Genomic DNA, 21,996 nt, shown 5'->3' on the forward strand with positions numbered 1-21,996 from the left:
TTCCTTTTTTCTTTTTCTTTTTTTTTTTTGAAAAAAAAAAGCCTTTATTTGACAACAATTGACAGTTACAATATTACAAAAAATTGCACAACATCAAAAACATTTCATATCATATTACAATAATTATTAATATTGCCTCCGCCATGATCTGCTTTTCTCACTCACTGAACAAATCCCGTCCGGGAGGGGGGAAAAACACTGCCCGCCCACACTAAAAACTGATTGGCTGTCTCACAGACTCTTTGCAGAGAACAGGCCAATCAGAACCCTCTCTGTTTTCTCTCTCCTTCCTACACGCGATTAGAGAAAAAAAGTCTGCCACCTGTGTGCGCGTTTGTGTGCAGTGTGGGGCACTCGTTCTGAATTCCAGGAGATTATATGTGACTCGCGGGCATCAGGGAGCCGCTACCGAAATGCTTCAGGGAGACTTGGTTTGTCTGATACTGTAGACTTACTAACTGATTACAAGATTGTAGACGCCTGTGATGCCAATAAGTGGACACATCACATCTTGTTTTAACACGTCGCTTTGGTCAAATTATTTCCAGGGCTACCTTCATTTTTGCCCAGGCCTGTTTAATGAGTTTACTTTTTAAAATAAATTTGTTGAACCACGGTTCAAAATCAATGTTGTATTTTGATTTGTTCATTTTAATAGAATTTTAAATTTATTAAAACTTATTTTCAGATTCAAGTTATTTCTGTGACCATTCTGTGTTTTTCTTTCATTAACTGAGGGGTACCAACTATTTTTTTTCATTAGATGTGATGTGAGAGAGAAGACAGGCACATGGGAGCTATACAAACTAAATTTTACTTTGATTTTCTGTAAGACTTTGAGTCCAGCCCTCCTCTCCTTCTTTAGCAGTGATATATACATTTTTTGTATATATGCATATACCTGGCTTCACTATAATAGGAGGGTTGCGTACATTAAGTCGTCAGTCTAAACACAGGTAAATTCACTTTCTCTGAGCTGTGGATAGTTACATTTAATACACACACTGCACAAAACTGCCCAAATAGCCTGGATTAAAAGAAAGCTGTATATGACAAATACACCCCAGTTCCTGAGAACAAAATGAAGCTTTCTCTTAGACAGCTAGAGGATTACGTACTAACATCAACCCTAAACACACAGCCAGAAGAACATAACACAGTGGCGCAAGCATATGCAGAAAAATGCATGTGAGCTGCCAAGTCAGAGTGCTGACCTAAATCTTGAAGAGAGCAGATCATTGCTGCTCACCATAACACTGAACTTCAGTAATTCTGCATGGAAGAATAGGTGAATATTCCCCAGTGTTGGGTGTGCAAATCTGGTTGAGACATACCCAAGCAGATTAATGGCTATTGAAGTAGCGCATGCACACGTTTAGATATGTCTGCATCAGTGATGTCAGTAACGCGTTACTTAGTAACGCGTTACTCTAATCTGACTCTTTTTTTCAGTAACGAGTAATCTAACGCGTTACTATTTCCAATGCAGTAATCAGATTAAAGTTACTTATCCAAGTCACTGTGCGTTACTCTCTCTCTCTCTCTCTCTCTCTCTCTCTTTCTCTCTCTCCACCTCACACACACACACACACACATCGCGTAATCCATAAAGTAACTACGTTTTTTTTAAGGAGTAATCAGTAATCGGATTACTTTTTCAAAGTAACTATACCATCACTGCTCTAGGCTGTGTCATATATGCTTATCAGTTTAACCCTCTATTGTTTCCTGGGCTTGTAGAGCTGATGTCATGTAGGATTTTCTGGTATGAGAGAGGCAGTCAGACAGCTTGTCTTTCTTAAAGCTTTTCTGAATTCGTTTTTTTTCCGTTATGATCAACAGGAAGCCAGGTATGCGCCGGTCGCTGTCGACGTCCAGCAGGGATGAAATTATTCGCTGGTTTAAAGAGGAGCAGACCCTCAGAGTTTGTTTACAGCAAGGCGAGAGTCGAGTTGCCCCCTGGTTTCATGGTGAGTTCAAAGTGTGGGCCATCTGTGAGCTTTAATCCAAGAAAAACCTCTCTCTCTCTGTCTAAGTGTTCTGCTTATAATTACTGGGTTTGTTATTATTATTATTTCAAAGGATTAATGCTATTTCTTTATATTTGTTTGCAATATTACTAACATAATAAATAATTATCTTACAGTCAATAAATTGAAATACGTGATTAAACGTTTTTGATTTGAGCTCTTTCTCTTTGTACACAGGTATTATTACTCGTGAGGAGGCGGAGGATTTGCTGAAGTCAGGCAGCGCTGGAAGCTTCCTGGTCCGTGTTAGCGAGAGGATCTTTGGATATGTTCTTTCTTACAGAACATAGTCTATGACTCCTGCAAGTTTGGGCAAATTTCACTGTATTGTTTATTTTATATTATTTTTTTATTTTTTTTACTCATGCTTAAAATTAAATTTCTCATGATTTTCCCATAATGGCAAAACAGGTCGATGACCATTTGAAAGAGTACAACATAGGCTATCACCTCTGCAAGTTTGGGCAAATTTTACTGTATGGATTATTTTATAATAATTTTTTTTTTTTTTTATTTATGCTTAAAATATTTTTTTTCATGATTTTCCCATAATAAAAAAACAGATCCATGACCGTTTGAAAGAGTCTGTCCTAGGCTATGACAAGTTGTACTGTTTTGTTTATTTTATCTTATCTTCATTTTGTTATATTCTATTTTTATTGTATTATTTTATTTTGTTGTCTTACTTTATTTATATATCTATTTTAACAACAGCTCTTGGGTGTAAACTGAATCGTGAGATCACAATTTCGTTCCACCTCATGAACCACATGTGATGCGAATGACAGTAAAATCTCCTTGAATCCTTGAAAACAGGTCCAGTACCATTTGAAAGAGTCTGTCCTAGGCTATCACCTCTGCAGGTTTGGGCAAATTTCACTGTTTTGTTTATTTTTAATACTTGCTAGTATCAGATGTAAATTCATTCTCCAATAAGCCATCACAGGGCCACTGTGAGGCAGTCCTATCAGTTCCTCAGGCTATCAGCACTGCGTATTTCTGCAGGTTTCATTATAGATAGCCCCTTGCACTTGAGGTATTGGATTTAAGGTGATGGTTTTAAACTCACACCCCCTGTTTCCAGCACAGGTGTCTTTAACAGGTGATTTCTAGACTAGACTGTTTAGAAATATGCTGAGCAGTTTAATGGTGGAACAGTTAAGTGGACCTTTTTGTTTTATTTGTTTTGGCATTATTGGAAAATCATGAGAATTTTCATTTAAAGCATGGATTAAAAAAATAATAATAATATAAAATAAACAATACAGTAAAATCTACCCAAACTTTCAGTGGTCATAGCCTAGGACAGACTCTTTCAAATGGTAGTGGACCTGTTTTGTCATTATGGGAAAATCATGAGAAATTTAATTTTAAGCATGAATAATAAAAAACAAATTATATAAAATAAACAATACAGTGAAATTTGCCCAAACTTGCAGGAGTCATAGGCTAGAAAATACTCTTTCAAATGGTAGTGGAACTGTTTTGTCATTATGGGAAAATCATGAGAAATTTAATTTTAAGCATGAATAAAAAATAAAAAAATTTATACAAAATAAACAATACAGTGAAATTTGCCCAAACTTGCAGGAGTCATAGCCTATGTTGTACTCTTTCAAATGGTCATGGACCTGTTTTGGCATTATGGGAAAATCAGTAGTAATTTAATTTTAAACATGAATAAAAAATAAAAATAAAATAATATAAAATAAACAATACAGTGAAATTTGCCCAAACTTGCAGGAGTCATAGCCTATGTTGTACTCTTTCAAATTGTAGTGGAACTGTTTTGTCATTATGGGAAAATCATGAGAAATTTAATTTTAAACATGAATAAAAAAATAAAACAAATGAATATAAAATAAACAATACAGTGAAATTTGCCCAAACTTGCAGGAGTCATAGCCTATGTTGTACTCTTTCAAATGGTCATGGACCTGTTTTGGCATTACGGGAAAATCATGAGTAATTTAATTTTAAACATGAATAAAAAAAAAATATATATATATATGAAATAAACAATACAGTGAAATTTGCCCAAACGTGCAGGAGTCATAGCCTTGGACAGACTCTTTCAAATTGTAGTGGAACTGTTTTGGCATTATGGGAAAATCATGAGAAATTTAATTTTAAACATGAATAAAAAAAAAAAAAAAAAATATATATATATATATATATATATATATATATATATATATATATATATATATATATATATATATATATATATATATATATATATATATATGAAATAAACAATACAGTGAAATTTGCCCAAACGTGCAGGAGTCATAGCCTTGGACAGACTCTTTCAAATGGTAGTGGAACTGTTTTGGCATTATGGGAAAATCATGAGAAATTTAATTTTAAGCCTGAATAAAAAAATATATAATTAATATAAAATAAACAATACAGTGAAATTTTCCCAAACTTGCAGGGGTCATAGCCTATGTTTTACTCTTTCACATTGTAGTGGAACTGTTTTGGCATTATGAGAAAATCATGAGAAATTAAATTTTAAGCCTGAATAAAAAATAAAAAAAAAATTATATAAAATAAACAATACAGTGAAATTTGCCCAAACTTGCAGGAGTCATAGCCTATGTTTTACTCTTTCAAATTGTATTGGAACTGTTTTGGCATTATGGGAAAATCAGTAGTAATTTAATTTTAAACATGAATAAAAAATAAAAATAAAATAATATAAAATAAACAATACAGTGAAATTTGCCCAAACTTGCAGGAGTCATAGCCTATGTTGTACTCTTTCAAATTGTAGTGGAACTGTTTTGGCATTATGGGAAGATCATGAGAAATTTAATTTTAAACATGAATAAAAAAATAAAACAAATGAATATAAAATAAACAATACAGTGAAATTTGCCCAAACTTGCAGGAGTCATAGCCTATGTTGTACTCTTTCAAATGGTCATGGACCTGTTTTGGCATTACGGGAAAATCATGAGTAATTTAATTTTAAACATGAATAAAAAAAATATATATATATATATAAAATAAACAATACAGTGAAATTTGCCCAAACGTGCAGGAGTCATAGCCTTGGACAGACTCTTTCAAATGGTAGTGGAACTGTTTTGGCATTATGGGAAAATCATGAGAAATTTAATTTTAAGCCTGAATAAAAAATTATAAAATTAATATAAAATAAACAATACAGTGAAATTTGCCCAAACTTGCAGGGGTCATAGCCTATGTTTTACTCTTTCACACTGTAGTGGAACTGTTTTGGCATTATAAGAAAATCATGAGTAATTTAATTTTAAACATGAATAAAAAAAAAAATATATATATATATATATATATATATATATATATATATATATATATATATATATATATATATATATATATAAAATAAACAATACAGTGAAATTTGCCCAAACGTGCAGGAGTCATAGCCTTGGACAGACTCTTTCAAATGGTAGTGGACCTGTTTTGGCATTATGGGAAAATCATGAGAAATTTAATTTTAAGCCTGAATAAAAAAATATAAAATTAATATAAAATAAACAATACAGTGACATTTTCCCAAACTTGCAGGGGTCATAGCCTATGTTTTACTCTTTCACATTGTAGTGGAACTGTTTTGGCATTATGAGAAAATCATGAGAAATTAAATTTTAAGCCTGAATAAAAAAAAAAAAAAAAAATTATATAAAATAAACAATACAGTGAAATTTGCCCAAACTTGCAGGAGTCATAGCCTATGTTTTACTCTTTCAAATTGTATTGGAACTGTTTTGGCATTATGGGAAAATCAGTAGTAATTTAATTTTAAACATGAATAAAAAATAAAAATAAAATAATATAAAATAAACAATACAGTGAAATTTGCCCAAACTTGCAGGAGTCATAGCCTATGTTGTACTCTTTCAAATTGTAGTGGAACTGTTTTGGCATTATGGGAAGATCATGAGAAATTTAATTTTAAACATGAATAAAAAAATAAAACAAATGAATATAAAATAAACAATACAGTGAAATTTGCCCAAACTTGCAGGAGTCATAGCCTATGTTGTACTCTTTCAAATGGTCATGGACCTGTTTTGGCATTACGGGAAAATCATGAGTAATTTAATTTTAAACATGAATAAAAAAAAAATATATATATATATAAAATAAACAATACAGTGAAATTTGCCCAAACGTGCAGGAGTCATAGCCTTGGACAGACTCTTTCAAATGGTAGTGGAACTGTTTTGGCATTATGGGAAAATCATGAGAAATTTAATTTTAAGCCTGAATAAAAAATTATAAAATTAATATAAAATAAACAATACAGTGAAATTTGCCCAAACTTGCAGGGGTCATAGCCTATGTTTTACTCTTTCACACTGTAGTGGAACTGTTTTGGCATTATAAGAAAATCATGAGTAATTTAATTTTAAACATGAATAAAAAAAAAAAAATATATATATATATATATATATATATATATATATATATATATATATATATATATATATATATATATATATATATATATATATATATAAAATAAACAATACAGTGAAATTTGCCCAAACGTGCAGGAGTCATAGCCTTGGACAGACTCTTTCAAATGGTAGTGGACCTGTTTTGGCATTATGGGAAAATCATGAGAAATTGAATTTTAAGCATGATAAAAAAAATACAAAAATGAATATAAAATAAACAATACAGTGAAATTTGCCCAAACTTGCAGGAGTCATAGGCTAGAACATACTCTTTCAAATGGTAGTGAAGCTGTTTTGGCATTATGGGAAAATCATGAGAAAATTTATTTTAAGCATGAATAAAAATAAAAATGAATATAAAATAAACAATACAGTGACATTTGCCAAAACTTGCAGGAGTCATAGCCTAGGTTGGACTCTTTCAAATGGTCATTGATCTGTTTTGGCATTATGGAAAAATCATGAGAAATTTAATTTTAAACATGCATACATTTTTTTTATTAATATAAAATAAACAATACAGTGCAATTTACCCAAATTTGCAGAGGTAATAGTCTAGGATGGACTCTTTTAAGAGGTACTGGATCTGTTTTGGCCTTTTGGGAAACTCATGAGAAATTTAATTTGAAGCATGGATTGAAAAAGTAATATTAATATAAAACTCTCTCTCTCTCTCTTAAAAACCGATGGGATTGTTATGGTATTATATCAAATAGATAATGTACTGCACTAAATCTACAGTGAGGTGAGTTATTTTAATCCGTTTTCTTCTCGTTTCTGGGCTTAATGTATGTCTGAATTAATATAACTGACTGAAACGTGTCTGTCTCTCTCTGTGTTTTTTTTTAGCGTGCTCTCCTCCTGCGCGTCTGTTTACCGTAAAATCGCGCGTATACGCGCGGATAGCTTGACTCCGGTAAAACACCAGCATAGATATACTCCTTAATAACTGCCCACATCTTCCCCAAGGTACACAGTAAGACACTTCAGCAGACACAGCCGGCCCATCGGGAATCCTCACGAATCTCCCGATTAGCCACTCCGGGCCTGGACACACTGACAAAGTTGTAATTAACTGATTTCCAATTTCCAGTCTTCATTATTCATCTTTTAATAATGCTTTTTCCGCCCAATTCCTTTGGAGGGGAGTGCAGACATATGTTCTCAGTCTTCAAACTGATTGGGCATAAAAAAGGCCACTGCAAATTTCATATTTCTTTATTTGTGGATTTCATGCATCTGTTTGCCAGTATTCATGCCCTTAGTGCTGTCATTATCAGCCAGCATTGGCAGAGCAGCCAAAAAAATATTGAGAGCATGTGTGCTGTTTGACAAAAAGGTTAATTTATATAAAATAAAAAAACACTTGAGGCTTGTAGTGTAAAGACAGCCACTGACACTGGTGATTTTTTTTTTAGATTTTATATAACATTTTATTATTTTATTGTTTATTCTATTATAATTCTGGTCTAAGTGATTCCTAAATGGCCAGTGAGTTTATTTAACTGCGACTGAGTGAATACAGCCCAAACCCAAGGTGTGTTAAAAACAGTTTTTTTAGTCCGGTGTTCTGTCGAATTTTGCTACCCATCGATACATGCTTCCCAAAGGTACTGCGCATGCGCCGACCTACACAATTTAATTCTTTCTCGTGTTTTATGTATAATTAATCTGGTTTAGGGGGCGTTATGTGCATTAAACAACCTGGGCGCACTATCATTGCACAGAAGTGTAAATGGAAACTAAAAATTACACTTATTATCATAAATAAATACAAAAGCAGTTTGTAATGAGCTATATTTACTATAACTTTGCCATGGTACAATGAATTATGCACTCCAAATCTAATAACGTACATCTACTGGAATATCACTGGGTACATGCCCTAAAATAGTGCTTCTTTTGTATTTTTACAGTTAAATATTCATTGGGGCAGCACGGTTCGACAAGGTAGCAGAATTCGACAGAACGCCGGCCCTCTTTCTCCAGTCCAGCTCCGCCCGCCCTCTCATCAACAGACTTTTGGAAGAAACCAAAGTCACTGGAAAAGAGGGGGAGATCTGAGATTTTGAGGCATGATATTTAATATAATTAAAATAATATATTTCACCGTTCCTATTAAATTATGATTATTTACGTTTATATCTCACGTTTTAATACAATATAACATATAATGAATATATTAAAACACACAAATTAAAAACCTTTCGGGCAACAAAAAAACCCCGAACCTAGTTTTGAATGGTCGTGGCTCCACTCCACTGAATCAGTAGCCACAAGAAAGACGTCCTTTTCTCCGGGAGCTGCATGGGGACTGCAGGAGTCCAAAGCCTCGCTGTGTTTTATGGGGAACAGTTATTAATATTGGGTCAAATAATCCAGTATTTCTTCACTCTGGTGCTGAAGGTGCGCTGCGCTGCTCTTTACTGTGTTAACCCCTTTACTCTGTTTTCATTTAAAGCCCCTCAGTCTTAAAACAGCGGCACTAGCGGGCCTTCAGCACCGATAGTGATTATTACCCTGCCGGATTAGATTAGAGCAGCGCGGCGGAGCTCTGTAAGTCCCGGTGAGTAATTTAGTTAGCTGACTGTTTCAGCTCTCGGTGAAGCGCGGTCTTATTATGATACTTAAACGGCGCTGGGTGTTTGTTTTGTTTCTGAACGAGCAGGTGCTGCTGCAGGTAATCGAGCTATCTGTAGCCAATTAGCTTAGCCAGCCATCCTCCACTCGCTAGCTCGCTAACGTTAGCTATCTTACAGCGTTAGATAGATTAACACGCTTTAAACAGTCTTACCACTATTTAAAGACTGTTTAAAGCGTGTTAATGGCGAATAACGCTGTGAGATAGCTAACGTTAGCGAGCGGAGCATGGCTGGCTAAGCTAATTAGCTACAGTTAGCTCAACCGGCTAAGCTAATTAGCTACAGTTAGCTCAACCGGCTAGGCTAATTAGCTACAGTTAGCTCGATTACCTGCAGCAGCACCTGCTCGTTCAGAAACAAAATAAACACCCAACGCCGTTTAAGAGCTGATTCACGACCTTCTCTCCCAGCACAGAGCTGAAACAGCCAGTTAGCTAACGGTAGTTAAAATACCTAACAGGCCTGAGAGCTCCTCTCGGTACTCCGGTCTAATTCGGCAGGGTTTTTGTAGATGTTTAATTTCTGAATCTTATTAATACTGAATTAAAGTATGGTAATCTGGCTAATATTAAAAAGTCAATTAGCTTTTTACCGAAACACTTTCTTAATTTATACCTAATTTTAGCGGTGTGTTCCCACAAGACGAATAAAAAAAATAAATAAAAAAAGGGGTGGCCGCGAAATTTAGCGGCCAACTGCGCATGCGCGAATATTAGCGGCCGACTGCGCATGCGCGAAATTTAGCGACCGACTGCGCATGCGTGAAATTTAGCGGCCGCTAATATTCGCGCATGCGCAGTCGGCCGCTAATTTTCGCGCATGCGCAGTCTGCCGCTAAATTTCACGCATGCGCAGTCGGCCGCTAATATTCGCGCATGCGCAGTCTGCCGCTAAATTTCGCGCATGCGCAGTCGGCCACCCCTTTTTTTTATTTATTTTTTTTTTTCGTCTTGTGGGAACACACCGCTAAAATTAGGTATAAATTAACTAAAAGTGTTTCGGTAAAAAGCTAGTTGACTTTTTAATATTAGCCAGATTACCATACTTTAATTAAGCATTAATAAGATTCAGAAATTAAACATCTACAAAAACCCTGCCGAATTAGACCGGAGTACCGAGAGGAGCTAACTATCGTTAGCTAACTGGCTGTTTCAGCTCTCGGTGAAACGCGATCTTATTACTGAACTACAGCGTGGTTTAAAAGCTGTTGCTGATTGAGAAAAACACACCCTGTGCTGGGAGAGAAGGTCGTGAATCAGCTCTTAAACAGCGCTGGGTGTTTGTTTTGTTTCTGAACGAGCAGGTGACGCTGCAACTGGATTTTATAAAGATATGAGAGAAGAATGCTTTCGTCGAGGATTTAACATGAAAAGGTAAGCTGCTGTTATGTTCTGATCTGTGCAGGCAGTTTATGCACTTAACGTAACTCCGTTAGACAACTAACTTACAGAGCTAGCGTTTGTTGTGTCTCCGGCTTAGTTTTCTGCAGTCCATGATTATTAGCTAAGGTGTTTATTTTGACCCCAAACAGCAGCATTCACTGCATTTTGCATACTATTAACTAACCGCGTGAATCCACTGTACGTGCAAGTTAGCGTTAACTTCATCACGAACGAGTAACGGATTAGTAAACACACTCTTGTCTTTTTTTTTAATCCTCACAGTTTCTGTCAGAAAACACTGAAAGAAAACTTCTCCTCTGTCTATGTTTATACAGCGATGGTTTGGGTTTAAAGCTGGGTTTGTTGTGCTGGATATTTGGTTAGGAGAAGGAGATTTTATAAGATGTGTGGCTGCATAATTGTGAACTGAGATCGCGGTCTGTGAAGTTACACCCGCAGGTAACCAGTGACTTTAAAAAACAAACACAGCTGTTACTGGACTTGATGGGTTTAAAAAAAATGAGTTAATTAATTTTAAAAGACTAGGCTACTAATGTTGGCCCTGCTGAGTCCAGCTGATCATCCAGAAATAAACATTACCTATGCTGGTCAAAAGCTATTTAAAGAGCTAACCTCCCAGGGTGTGTTTGTTTGTTTTTTTCTGGTTTTGAGCATTTTTTTAAGGAGGGAGTGTAAGTCTGTGCTGCAGTAGAAGAGTGTAATTTTAGAAAAGTTGCTGTATTTGTCTCACTGCCTTAGATAGTATAGACTTTAAACATGTTACTAAAAATTAACACTGGACCGTGTTTTTAAATACTTGCCATTCTGGATGTCCTGAACATTTTCATGCAGGCCTGTGTGTTTTAAAAAATATATATTTTATTCATTCTATTTTATGTCGGTTAGTTTTATTTATATAAAGTAAGACCTGTAGATCTACTTTATTGGATAAATTGATACAGCTACCATGAACTGTTTTGTTTCTGTTCTGTAAAATCAGGCCCAGTTCCAAAAGACACAACACCCTCAGTGTCCTGGAGCTCCAGCTGAAGCACTGGCCACCTTCTCCATCCCCACCCAAAAGAGGAAGATCAGCAGCAGTGGAGGGTCCCAGGATGTTGAGATGGTAGTGCAGAGCGGTAAGTCCCAATCACATTTTTAGCCTCTGAGTCAGTCATTTATTTTTCTTAATCCAATATTTTGGCAATGGAAAAAAGGAACACATCCAAGTTGTCCCTTATGTTTTTATTAATAAATTAATTATTATTGAAACAATGATTTAAGAACATACCTAAATCAAAACTAAAAACTGTATATAAAATAAAATATTAGACAGAAACATCGTTACAATTCTCAGAGTTCGCTGAGGCAGCTCGGCTTAAAAAAACTGTAAATATGCATTTTACAAAAGTTAGCTTAAAAAATAATAGTTTAAAAATGTAAGATGATGAATATATATGTTAATACATTAATAGCTTAATATTATTACTCTTTGTTCTTATTACCGACTTACCGGGGGAACTAATTAAGGGACGGAATGATTTACCACCTGTTTCTCAGGTGGTAAATCATGTTTGTTGTTGAATGTGCATTTTTTTTCTTTCCCACCTTGGAAAATCCTGCCTTTGCAGTCCACTTTAAAATATTTCCAAACAGAGAGGTGTAATACGCTCTTTCGATCTTACAGCTGCTGCTCACACTGCTAATAAATAAAAAACAAACACAGTTGATTTTATCGGAGCGCCAGTACCCAAACCCGACTGACTAAAACTTTCAATCGTTCACCTTACACTTAACCATTGAGATGACACGACCGCAACTCAACTGCAGCTCGACTCTAGCCAGACTCTCGTGATTTTATCCTGACTCTGGAAATTTGTCTGCAACTGTGAAATCATTGGAAAATCGTTAGGTACCTGAACACTCTTCTCTCTTCACCCTTAATGTAGCAGCTACCCACTGAATAACTGTTAGCCTGTTCTATAGCGGCTGTAATTTCCTTCTGTCTGTTTCTTACACTCTGTAGGTACTTATATATTTTTTTTTATTGAACGTGGCAGCGTGCCGACAATCACAAGTTTTGCAAATGTTGGTATAAATTTCAGCCAATTTAACTTTACTAAAATGTGCTCTGTGTACTCTGCAGGTACTTCTAAGGCAGCTAGTTGAAGGCGTGATTGAGGTCCATGCCAGAGGGGTTCTGCACTGTGACCTCAAGCCATAGAACATCCTGGTTCAGATGTACAGTTAGGAACCGCGCCTTCATCTTCTGTTCTTCTGGTATGGGTTTTCAGTGAACACTACAGGCAGAGAATAGAGTTGCACGGTGTACCGAAGGTTCGATTCTTTTTCGATACTACGTCATCACAAACGATTCGGTTCTTTAGCGTTCGATGCTTTCGATACTGTATAAAGCCCAGTCACTAGCTTCAAATGAGTCAAATTAGTAGGCGCGATTTGATTCAGTTCATAAGAAAACTGATTCACACTGCAGCAGTCGGTGTGGCAGGATTCAGATAAACTTAGTGTTCTGAACAAATGAATCGATTCACGCGCAAGCCAGCAGAGCAGCAGCGAGTGTAGAATGGCGACGGCTAAAATAACAGATGTCTCTCGTCCGCGACTTGTGGACAAAACGGGCGCGAGGAGTGAAGTGTGGGAAAATAGTCTGAGATGTAGGCATCTGTTTTTTATTTATATTTTTATTTTTAAATAAAATAACGAAAATAACGAAAACTACTACGTAAACTACTTTATTTATTAGCGCTGTTTTCACTCCCGCAGTTGTACAGCGGGGGGTGTTGTGCCGATTCTGTCCGCGAATCGGGAGTCGGATTCAGTAGCGGATTCGGCACAAGCGCGGCGGCACCTCGCGGTCCGCGGTGTTAGTTGTAAGCACTCGTGCTAGCCGCAAAATACGACAGAAAACACTGAGGGAGCTGCAGACTTATGTGTGGGACTAGAATATGAGCACGAGGAGATAAGAGAACCTTTACCTGTGAGTAGCTCACATCAGAACACGCAAATCTCTCTCACTCTCGCTGTGTCTCTTTCTCTGTCTCTCTCTCTGTCTCTCTCTCTCTCGCACGTGAACGCCTCCGCGTTTGACCTGCAGCACTGTGTTTAGCTGTTCTTAAAAATCATTTTAATTAAATAATAGTTATATGCTTCTATGTTACAGTGTTATTTAACATAATAGCAGACAAGCACCCTGATCTCTACAAAGAGCTGTGAAGTCGACAGGTTAGTGGAGTTAGTCAAGATACACTCTGTCTGTAGCTTTACTAAGATTTACTAGCGACTGCTTATTAAAAACGGTAAACGGTTGATTAATAAAACGGAGCAGTGAGTGTTAAAATGAACATAACATTGTAATGTTCTTCTGTCTCTTTATTTTCCTTATTCAGAACTTAACTTCTGCCCGCCCGTCAGGTTCACATAGTCAGGCTACCATTACCTCTGGTTTTAGTTTTAGTTTTTAGGAAGTGTTTAGATAATTATGTTATAGTTAAGGTTATAATAACGAAACTTGTTTTTTGTTCAAATGTTTCATTTTAGAATAAAAACGTTTGCACCTATTGTTCAGTGTTCAATCCAGTTCAGTCAAAAATAAACATTTTATGTTCAGATATTTTTATTGTTTTTTTTTTCTTCCAAGTATCGTTTTGGTATCGAGAATCGTGATACTACAGTTGGTATCGGTATCGAAGTCAAAATTTTGGTATCGTGACAACCCTAGCAGAGAACTGTCTTCTTTGTAGAAGCTACCATTACTGAATAGAGATTCAGGTCAAAAACATTCCTTAACGCTCAGTCACTGTCTCTAATTTACTTTTCAGGACCTTCCTCATGAGTGGTTTACCCATGAGGCCAAATCCTCTACAGTGTTGCAGATAGGAATCATCCTGCTGTGTGTGAGAGGTGACCCTTCAACACCAGCACGGAGATCACCTCAAAGAAGTCTCAGATCATCTCTCCACCATCTGCTCTATGACCCCTGGCTAAGTATACACCACGACACAGCCACCACATCAGGCACACCTCAGTCAGGTACCATATAAAACAATAATAATAATAATTTTAAAAAATCTATATTTTCAATCTCTAGTTTAGAGAGTTCTCTAGTAGAGCTGGGCGATTAATCGATTTTATCGATAAATTCGAACTTACAGTTAAGGACAATGTGTTTTCATGAAAATCAATTTTCTCTGAGTTTTCTTTTTCACCACAGACGCTCCTCTGTGGGCACAGAGTGAGCTTAGCTAGCTCCCTCCATACCTCCCTCCCGCGCGCGCACCCCCCACCCCTCCCTCCCTTGCACGCACAAACACACGCACACACACACACATACACAAAACACATGACGGCGGAGCTTAAGAGCAACTAGCTCCGTGATCTGGAGTTGGTTCGGTTTTGCGGCGTCGGACGTAGACCAAACAGGTCCTCGCTGTAAGGTGAACCAATTTATCACTATACCTTAAACAGAACCATGTAGCGGAGTGGGAGAAGTGCTGCTACCATAGGAATGAACGCAGCAGCAGCACCAGTTCACCATTCAACGTTAAACAAGGAACTGTCCCTGGCACATCTTCCCACCGTGTACCAGGTTCTGTATGCACTACAAGTTAAGATGTTTTGCATATTCATGAGAAAAGATCTCATTTTATAGAACACTGGCACTTATTTAAATGCTTTGTTTTGCAATTCTAGCCCAATAGGGAAAAGTATTTACTTAAGAGCATATAAATTGTACTTGTTTTCTATTGTCTACTTTGTAAGTTTTATCAAAAAAGGGCACCATTTTATTTATTTCTATTTGTTTTTAAGGGTGTGTTTATTTATTTATATATTTTTTAAGTTTGAGGGTGCATTGTGTCAGTTCCTAAACTATGTTGGAGAAAGCTTTCTAAAAGTCACTAGATGTTCTCACTGTTTACAATAGTTTTTTTTGCTTGTTTCTGGTTGCACTTTAACCACAAATGGAACATTTTAAGTGAAAACAAATTAAATAAGAACTAGTTTTTAACCATTTCTTTATCATCTTTAGTTTGATTTTTAGTAGGGGAAAAAATCGATTTAAATCGAAAATTGGATCGGCCATATCGCCCAGCTCTATACTCTAGTTTAGAGGTTTTTTTTTATAAAACACACCTAAGGAAAATAGCAGGTATTAATAAAGCTATTGATTCCATACTTTTAAAAAGGTAATGATTTTCTTTAACTATATAAATGTTTTAATCGTTTTGTGTATTGTATGCTTTTAATTGCTTCCTGTTTTGTATTTGTGTTCATGTACTTAAGGCTTTAATCCTTTTATCTTGATATTGTTTATCTTTTGATGTTTATTAATTACTTAACTGTATTTATCTTTATGTAGTATACTGTTAGTGTTTTAATCCATACACTTTTTGTATATATTTATTTTATTGCTTAGTTACTTGCTTTATTAATGGTTATTGTATTGGTGTTTTAGTCTTATTTTGCGCTTATATTCATTAAAAACATTTTAACGTTTGTCTTTTAGTGCTTTAATCAATTAATATTGTACTTACCTTTTACTATTTTACTATTAATCTTTCTGTACTTAATTATACATTATTTTTTATTTATTTTTTTATAAAATTAAAGGCGGGTTTATTAATTGTATGTCTTTATACGGGATTTTATATTTGCATTGTATATATTTTTGTTTCATTTAATGTTTATGCTCTTTGTCTTTTTCAGATTTTTACATTTTTAATTTGTGTATTGACCCAAGGAGTATGGGTTCCTCTCAAGGTTTCTATCTCTCTTTCTGAGAGAATTTTCTTTGCCGCTGTCTCCTTTGTGCTTACTCAAAAGAGGTTTGGACACTTTTTTTTTTTTTTTTTTAACTGTTCTTAATTTTGTTTGTTTCTTAACTTTGTCAATAAATGTTTTTTATTGCTATCACTTTTGTCTGTTTATTTGATCACACTCGCTAAGTTTCTTGAAATGTGTTTATGGAAAAAAATTAATTTTAATATTTTATTAAATGTGGATTTGATGCCCACATTCAACCACTTTTTAACACTTCAACTAAACACTGAAAGAATAAATCAGAAATTATTGATTTATTATTAATGTAATGAACAGAGATGTTCTGAAGTTAAAAGCTGATTATGCCATGTGTCTCATATTCCCAAATATGATAAGGTTGATAAGGTCATGTCAGCTCCAAGGACAATTTCAGTTTTGTATTTCAGTGAAAGGTATTCCTTTAATTGAATTTATATAAATAATGTATCTGGTAATATACAAAGGCTCTGTGTTGTTACACCTTTTTGTTATACTTAAAACCAAAGTGTAATTTTTCAACAACTCGCCTCTATGTGATGTTTGACCACTTAGGAATTACACTGACATTACTTCTACAAGTCATGGGATAGTAGGTTTGAGGCTGATCATGAAGTGTTACCTCAATGTATTGGCCAGCAATTTCTTATTGAAGGTTATTCATTCAAATTTATTGTGACCGGTGGTCTGCCTACAATTGTCTGTGCAACTCTGAGAAATATCTATATACAACTTTTAAAACGATTAAAGCTTTGGGATTTACATGTGCAAAATTAAGCCCTGCATACAGAAATATACTGATAACTTTCTGATGCTTTAAAAAATAAGAATCAAAGGAATCAAATTCCAAAAGATAAGCATTAGCATTTCAGAAATACTGTCCGAGGTCAGCATACACACTAGAAAAACAGAGAAAAAAAATCACAGTTCTTACAGTCTGCTTGTCTTACCAGGTTCCATGAGACACTGCAGTATCCCTTTATTCATCCAATAACATAAATCATACATTAATAAAACATCTGTTTTATTAGAAATACTTGTTCAAATTACAAATTAGCACCCACAACTCCACAGAGGTTGGAGGACCATAATTTAATATAATTATATATTTAAGTTACATGATTTTGAGCATATTACTACATTATTTTGCCTTTCAAAAAATGCCAAGTGAGCAAATCAAATCTAAAACTTTTTTTGTTCCCCCTCTGCATGTGATACATAGAGATCAGTAACATCTTTCAGTAAAAATGGTCTGTAAAAACAATATGAAATTTGAAAAGGAAAAAAATACAAGCTACAAAAAATGTAACTTTCAAAATAAGTTCATGGTGATCACTTGATTATGACAGAAATGGACACCTACTAAAACCACATACCTATCCTTTTGGTTTGAGGTAAATCTGTCTACCACAAACCAAAATATACAATTACAGTAGAGGAATCCTGCTTTAAGATATTTGGCCTCAGATGCATCAGTAGCACTTTACAATTAATTTACATTGTTTAACCATACTTATGTTAGAATGCCTCAACTAATTATTATTATTATGACACTAGTTAAGATATTAATTCCTACAAAATGTTAAAACTGATATCGCAATACATCTTTATTTACAACATTCTTAAGCATTACAATTTAGAAATGTTAAATAATATTTACCACTTAATTACCACTTAATGTTTATTACAGTCGTAAGTACTGTTATTTTTTACCCTGATTGTAAAGAGTTACAGATGCATCAGTAGCTGGGTAGAACAATATGAATATGACTGCTGTCTAAATAAATTAAAAAGGCATTTTTTTTACGGCAGCCTCACGCTGACACAGGGTCCCAAGCAGTGATGTTAGTAACGCGTTACTCTAATCTGACTCTTTTTTTCAGTAACGAGTAATCTAACGCGTTACTATTTCCAATGCAGTAATCAGATTAAAGTTACTTATCCAAGTCACTGTGCGTTACTCTCGCTCTCTCTCTCTCTCTCTCCACCTCACACACACACCGCGTTCCCTTCCCCATCCCCCTCCGCTCTCCCCCAATCACACGCGTCTCGCTTTCTCCCCTGTCTCTCTCTCTCTCTCTCGCGCTCGGCGTGTTTTTAGTTTCCGCCCATTCTCGTTTTTCCGCCAGTTCTCGGGCTCCCTATCTCTTTATAAAGGCGGGTTTTCCCGGCCACGTCCCAATTCACTAGCCAGGGCAGCGGTCTGCACAGATCTGATTGGCAGAGGAGAGCGTTTGAAGATTTTACACCACACGTGATTGGTCTGTGAGTTTCCCATGCCGCAGAGTGCGTATACCGTAAAGACAAGAAAAGTTCTGACGCTTTAAATGAACACTGTCAAAATTAAATCCTTCTCAGTAGTTTATCGGTTTGGGTCCGCATTGGACAACGTCTGGGTCCGGACCCGGACCACAGTCTGCATATATGTGATCCCTGGCCTCGACCATATACACGGTTTTGTTTTATCAAACCACTCCTTGCTGCCCTGCAGAGAACAACAGGTTCAATATGTCAGGTCAAGAAAGACTTTCTTTATTTTATATTTTTTTTATAAAAACAAGTATTTATGTTAAGTGAAATCAAGAAAGACCATATTTTATTTTTTATAAAAAAAATTATTTATGTTAAGTTAATTCAAGAGAAATGGTCTTTTAATTTTATAAAAATAAATAGTTCAACTTTAAATGTCTAGAGATACATTGATGCTGTTAAAATGCTTTTTCCAATAAAGGGAGTATTGGCAAAACTGGTTATAATTTTTATGTTAAGGCGGCGGGACGTGGTGTGTGCAGCTGCTTAAAGTAACTAATAAAGTAACTTGTAAAGTAACTTAGTTACTTTTAAAATCAAGTAATCCATAAAGTAACTAAGTTACTTTTTAAAGGAGTAATCAGTAATCGGATTACTTTTTCAAAGTAACTATACCATCACTGGTCTGCATAAATATGACCTTAAAAGAGTAGATAAAAAGAACCAAGTAAAACAAATGAAACACAAATATTATATTTGATCATTTATTTAATAAGCAAAATGATCAAATATTACATATTTGTAAGTGGAAAAAGTGTGTGAACTATTGCTTTCAGTTACCTTTGCTGCAATAATTGCTATTAATAATTGCGTTACCAGTAACTGTTGATCAGTCTGCACACCGGCTTGGAGGAATTTTATCCCATTGCTCCGTACAGAGCAGCTTCAGCTCTGGTATGTTGGTGGGTTTCCTCACATTAACTGCTGCTTCAGGTCCTTCCATAACATTTGGTTGGATTAAGGTCAGGACACTGACTTGAACCTATTCCACAACATTACTTTTAATCTTCTTTAACCATTCTTTGGTAGAGCGACTTAATTGTGTACTTAGGGTCATTGTCTTGGTGCATGACCCACCTTCTCTTGAGATTCAGTTAATGAAAAAATGTCCTGAAATTTTCCTTTAGAATTCTCTGATTAAATGTTCCATTAACGGAGGCAAGCCGTGCTGGCTCAGACGAAGCAAAACAGGCCAAAACCATGATACTACCACCACTATGTTTCATAGATGGGATAAGGTTCTTATGCAGAAATTCAGTGTTTTTCTTTCTTTAAACACAAGGCTTTCATTTTAAGAGTTATTAAACCCTAAACCATTTTTTACATTAATAGCTGAAATGTTTTTACATTTTTATAAACTTTCCATAACCTACAAAAAACACTTGTATTGCGGTCATTTCTGCTTCTGCAGTGCCATCACAGTTTCAACTGTGCTATAGACGAGGATGATGTTTCTATGTACAGACAAATCACAATATGCAAATTAGACTCAACAATACCGCCCCCTGGTGATATCCAACCATCTGCATTTCACCAAGGTCAAAGTCACACTGCTCAGCCCAATCAAGTCTCCATCCTGCCCCGCCCCTAAACCCATACATCATCCAGTGCCCTTCCCATTTTTTTAAGCATTTTTCAAATTTGAGATGAGCATGTAGTCAGCAAAAATCAGAGGGTTTAGTTACCCTTTAAATCAAAAAGTACACAATCTGTCTAACTGTGTATTGGAGGAGTTCAAACTATTTAGAGATGATTTTTTTTATCCTTTTCCAGCCTGATGTGCATCAAGTCTTATTCTGATGTCCTCAGAAATCTCCTTTGTTTGTACCATAGTACACTTCCACAAACATTTGTTGTAAAGAGCAGATTTTAATAATACAAATATGAATATGCAATAATAAAAAAGTAATTTTGGATATGTAATATTGGGTCATTTTCTGAAATAAATAAATAACCAAGCATAATATTTTTGTCTCGTTTGTTTATCTTTAGGTCATATTTATGCAGAAATATAGAAAAATCTTAAAGGTTTACAAACTTTCAAGCAGCACTGTATACTTGGGATTGATCACTGTTGCAAACTATATAGAAAAGGCTAATAAAGATTTTATCAGCGTGATGAACGGCTTTATTTCACAAAAAAAATACTATTTATATTAAGAATGATGATAAGCACCATACAATAGTACTCATAATAAATACTATAACTTATAGAATAGAACATTTTAAGACAAAACAACAAAGACTTTTTTTTCAGGATTGTATCGTTTGGACCAGGGCTGAAAACCATATTTAAAGTACTGTAAACATCAAGTGTAAAATCTATTTGAAAAGAATTGTATATTGTAAGCCATTTTACTCAATAAGTAAGAAAATAGACCTCATTTCAATCCATCAAAAGCAGGATTCACATAACACTCTGAACGCAAACTGTTTGCATTGCCCTCTAGTGGTGTGTAAAATGCCAACTCCAGAAACTCCAGGAGGAACTCATTTTGTAACTGGCTTGTAGTGACTGTAATGGTTTGTAGATTTTAAATGTCTTCCCCAACAATATTTTAGCATATCAGAGTTTTAATATCTTTAGTGTCACTTCACTGCTGAGGTTGGAAATATTGTATTAATAAATCATACAGTAAAGCATGGTGGTGGTTGCATCCTGCTGTCAGTAGTAGAAGTAGGACTATCTCATCCAATGGGCATTACAACAAAACAATTAATTAATCAATTAATTAAACTAAAAATACATTTAGGATGACACTCATTTACAGTGCAGTCAAGCATTATGCAGAAAGAAATTAAATTAGTATGTATGAAATTAGTATGAATTTATTATTCAAAAGCACAGCAGGAACATTAAAATAAGACCATATATTTATTTATAAACATCATATGAAAAAAACAACAAAAAAACAGGGAAACTGTAAAGCAAAAATGACCAAATAAAACGGCCAGCAGAGAAAAACGACAATAATTAAACAGTGCATGGTTAGCAAAAGGATTGTAATTTTTAAATGTTACATTTTATGATGATAATAAAGTGAGAAACAAAAATACAATGTATAAAATATAAGATAATCAAATAAACTATTATGAATATAAATGTTCTGCATTGCAAACGCATATGGGCCATTCTCTGGTTAAATTACACTGAACTGATCTCAGATCAGCTCAATTTACAGCAAACAGATGGGAAAGGACCTCACTGCGTCACAAGCGAACCCACACATTAGCGGCTCTCCTATATTTCGCCTGATCGTAAATCAATCCTAAACGTTTATTTCACCTTCATATCCGCGTGTGTGAGCTGATTGCTGGGTGTATGTGTTACAGAGATTATATAAACCAGTGTATTTAAGGC

At 35.1% G+C, this 21,996-nt stretch overlaps 1 protein-coding gene and 1 long non-coding RNA gene across 6 annotated transcripts; both read left to right on the top strand.

Moving 5' to 3' along the window:
• The first annotated feature begins 1,731 nt into the window (after window positions 1-1,731).
• Window positions 1,732-2,384, top strand: LOC111192402 (SH2 domain-containing protein 4B-like). The gene is made up of 2 exons (XM_022669414.2): window positions 1,732-1,970; window positions 2,208-2,384. The coding sequence occupies exons 1-2, from the start codon at window positions 1,832-1,834 to the stop codon at window positions 2,318-2,320; spliced, it is 252 nt and encodes an 83-aa protein (XP_022525135.2). The 5' UTR covers window positions 1,732-1,831; the 3' UTR covers window positions 2,321-2,384.
• Window positions 2,385-7,462: 5,078 nt separating this feature from the next.
• Window positions 7,463-16,442, top strand: LOC125786891 (uncharacterized). Of its 5 annotated transcripts, XR_007428877.1 has the most exons (4): window positions 7,501-9,053; window positions 10,433-10,502; window positions 11,512-11,650; window positions 12,658-16,442. It is a non-coding gene; the product is annotated as an uncharacterized LOC125786891 (long non-coding RNA). The 5 variants fall into 5 exon arrangements; XR_007428876.1 differs by having other exon boundaries at window positions 7,463-9,053; window positions 10,433-11,650; XR_007428878.1 differs by lacking the exon at window positions 10,433-10,502 and having other exon boundaries at window positions 7,516-9,053.
• The last annotated feature ends 5,554 nt before the right edge of the window (window positions 16,443-21,996 follow it).

Source organism: Astyanax mexicanus, chromosome 22, assembly GCF_023375975.1.
Source record: "Astyanax mexicanus isolate ESR-SI-001 chromosome 22, AstMex3_surface, whole genome shotgun sequence".
Lineage (NCBI taxonomy): Eukaryota > Metazoa > Chordata > Actinopteri > Characiformes > Acestrorhamphidae > Astyanax > Astyanax mexicanus.

Bases quoted from the DNA above. Each gene is read 5' to 3' on its own strand.
- LOC111192402 (XM_022669414.2), top strand. From the start codon at position 1,832: ATGATCAACAGGAAGCCAGGTATGCGCCGGTCGCTGTCGACGTCCAGC. The intron at 1,971-2,207 runs GTGAGTTCAAAG...CTTTGTACACAG, and splicing joins AGTTGCCCCCTGGTTTCATG to GTATTATTACTCGTGAGGAG.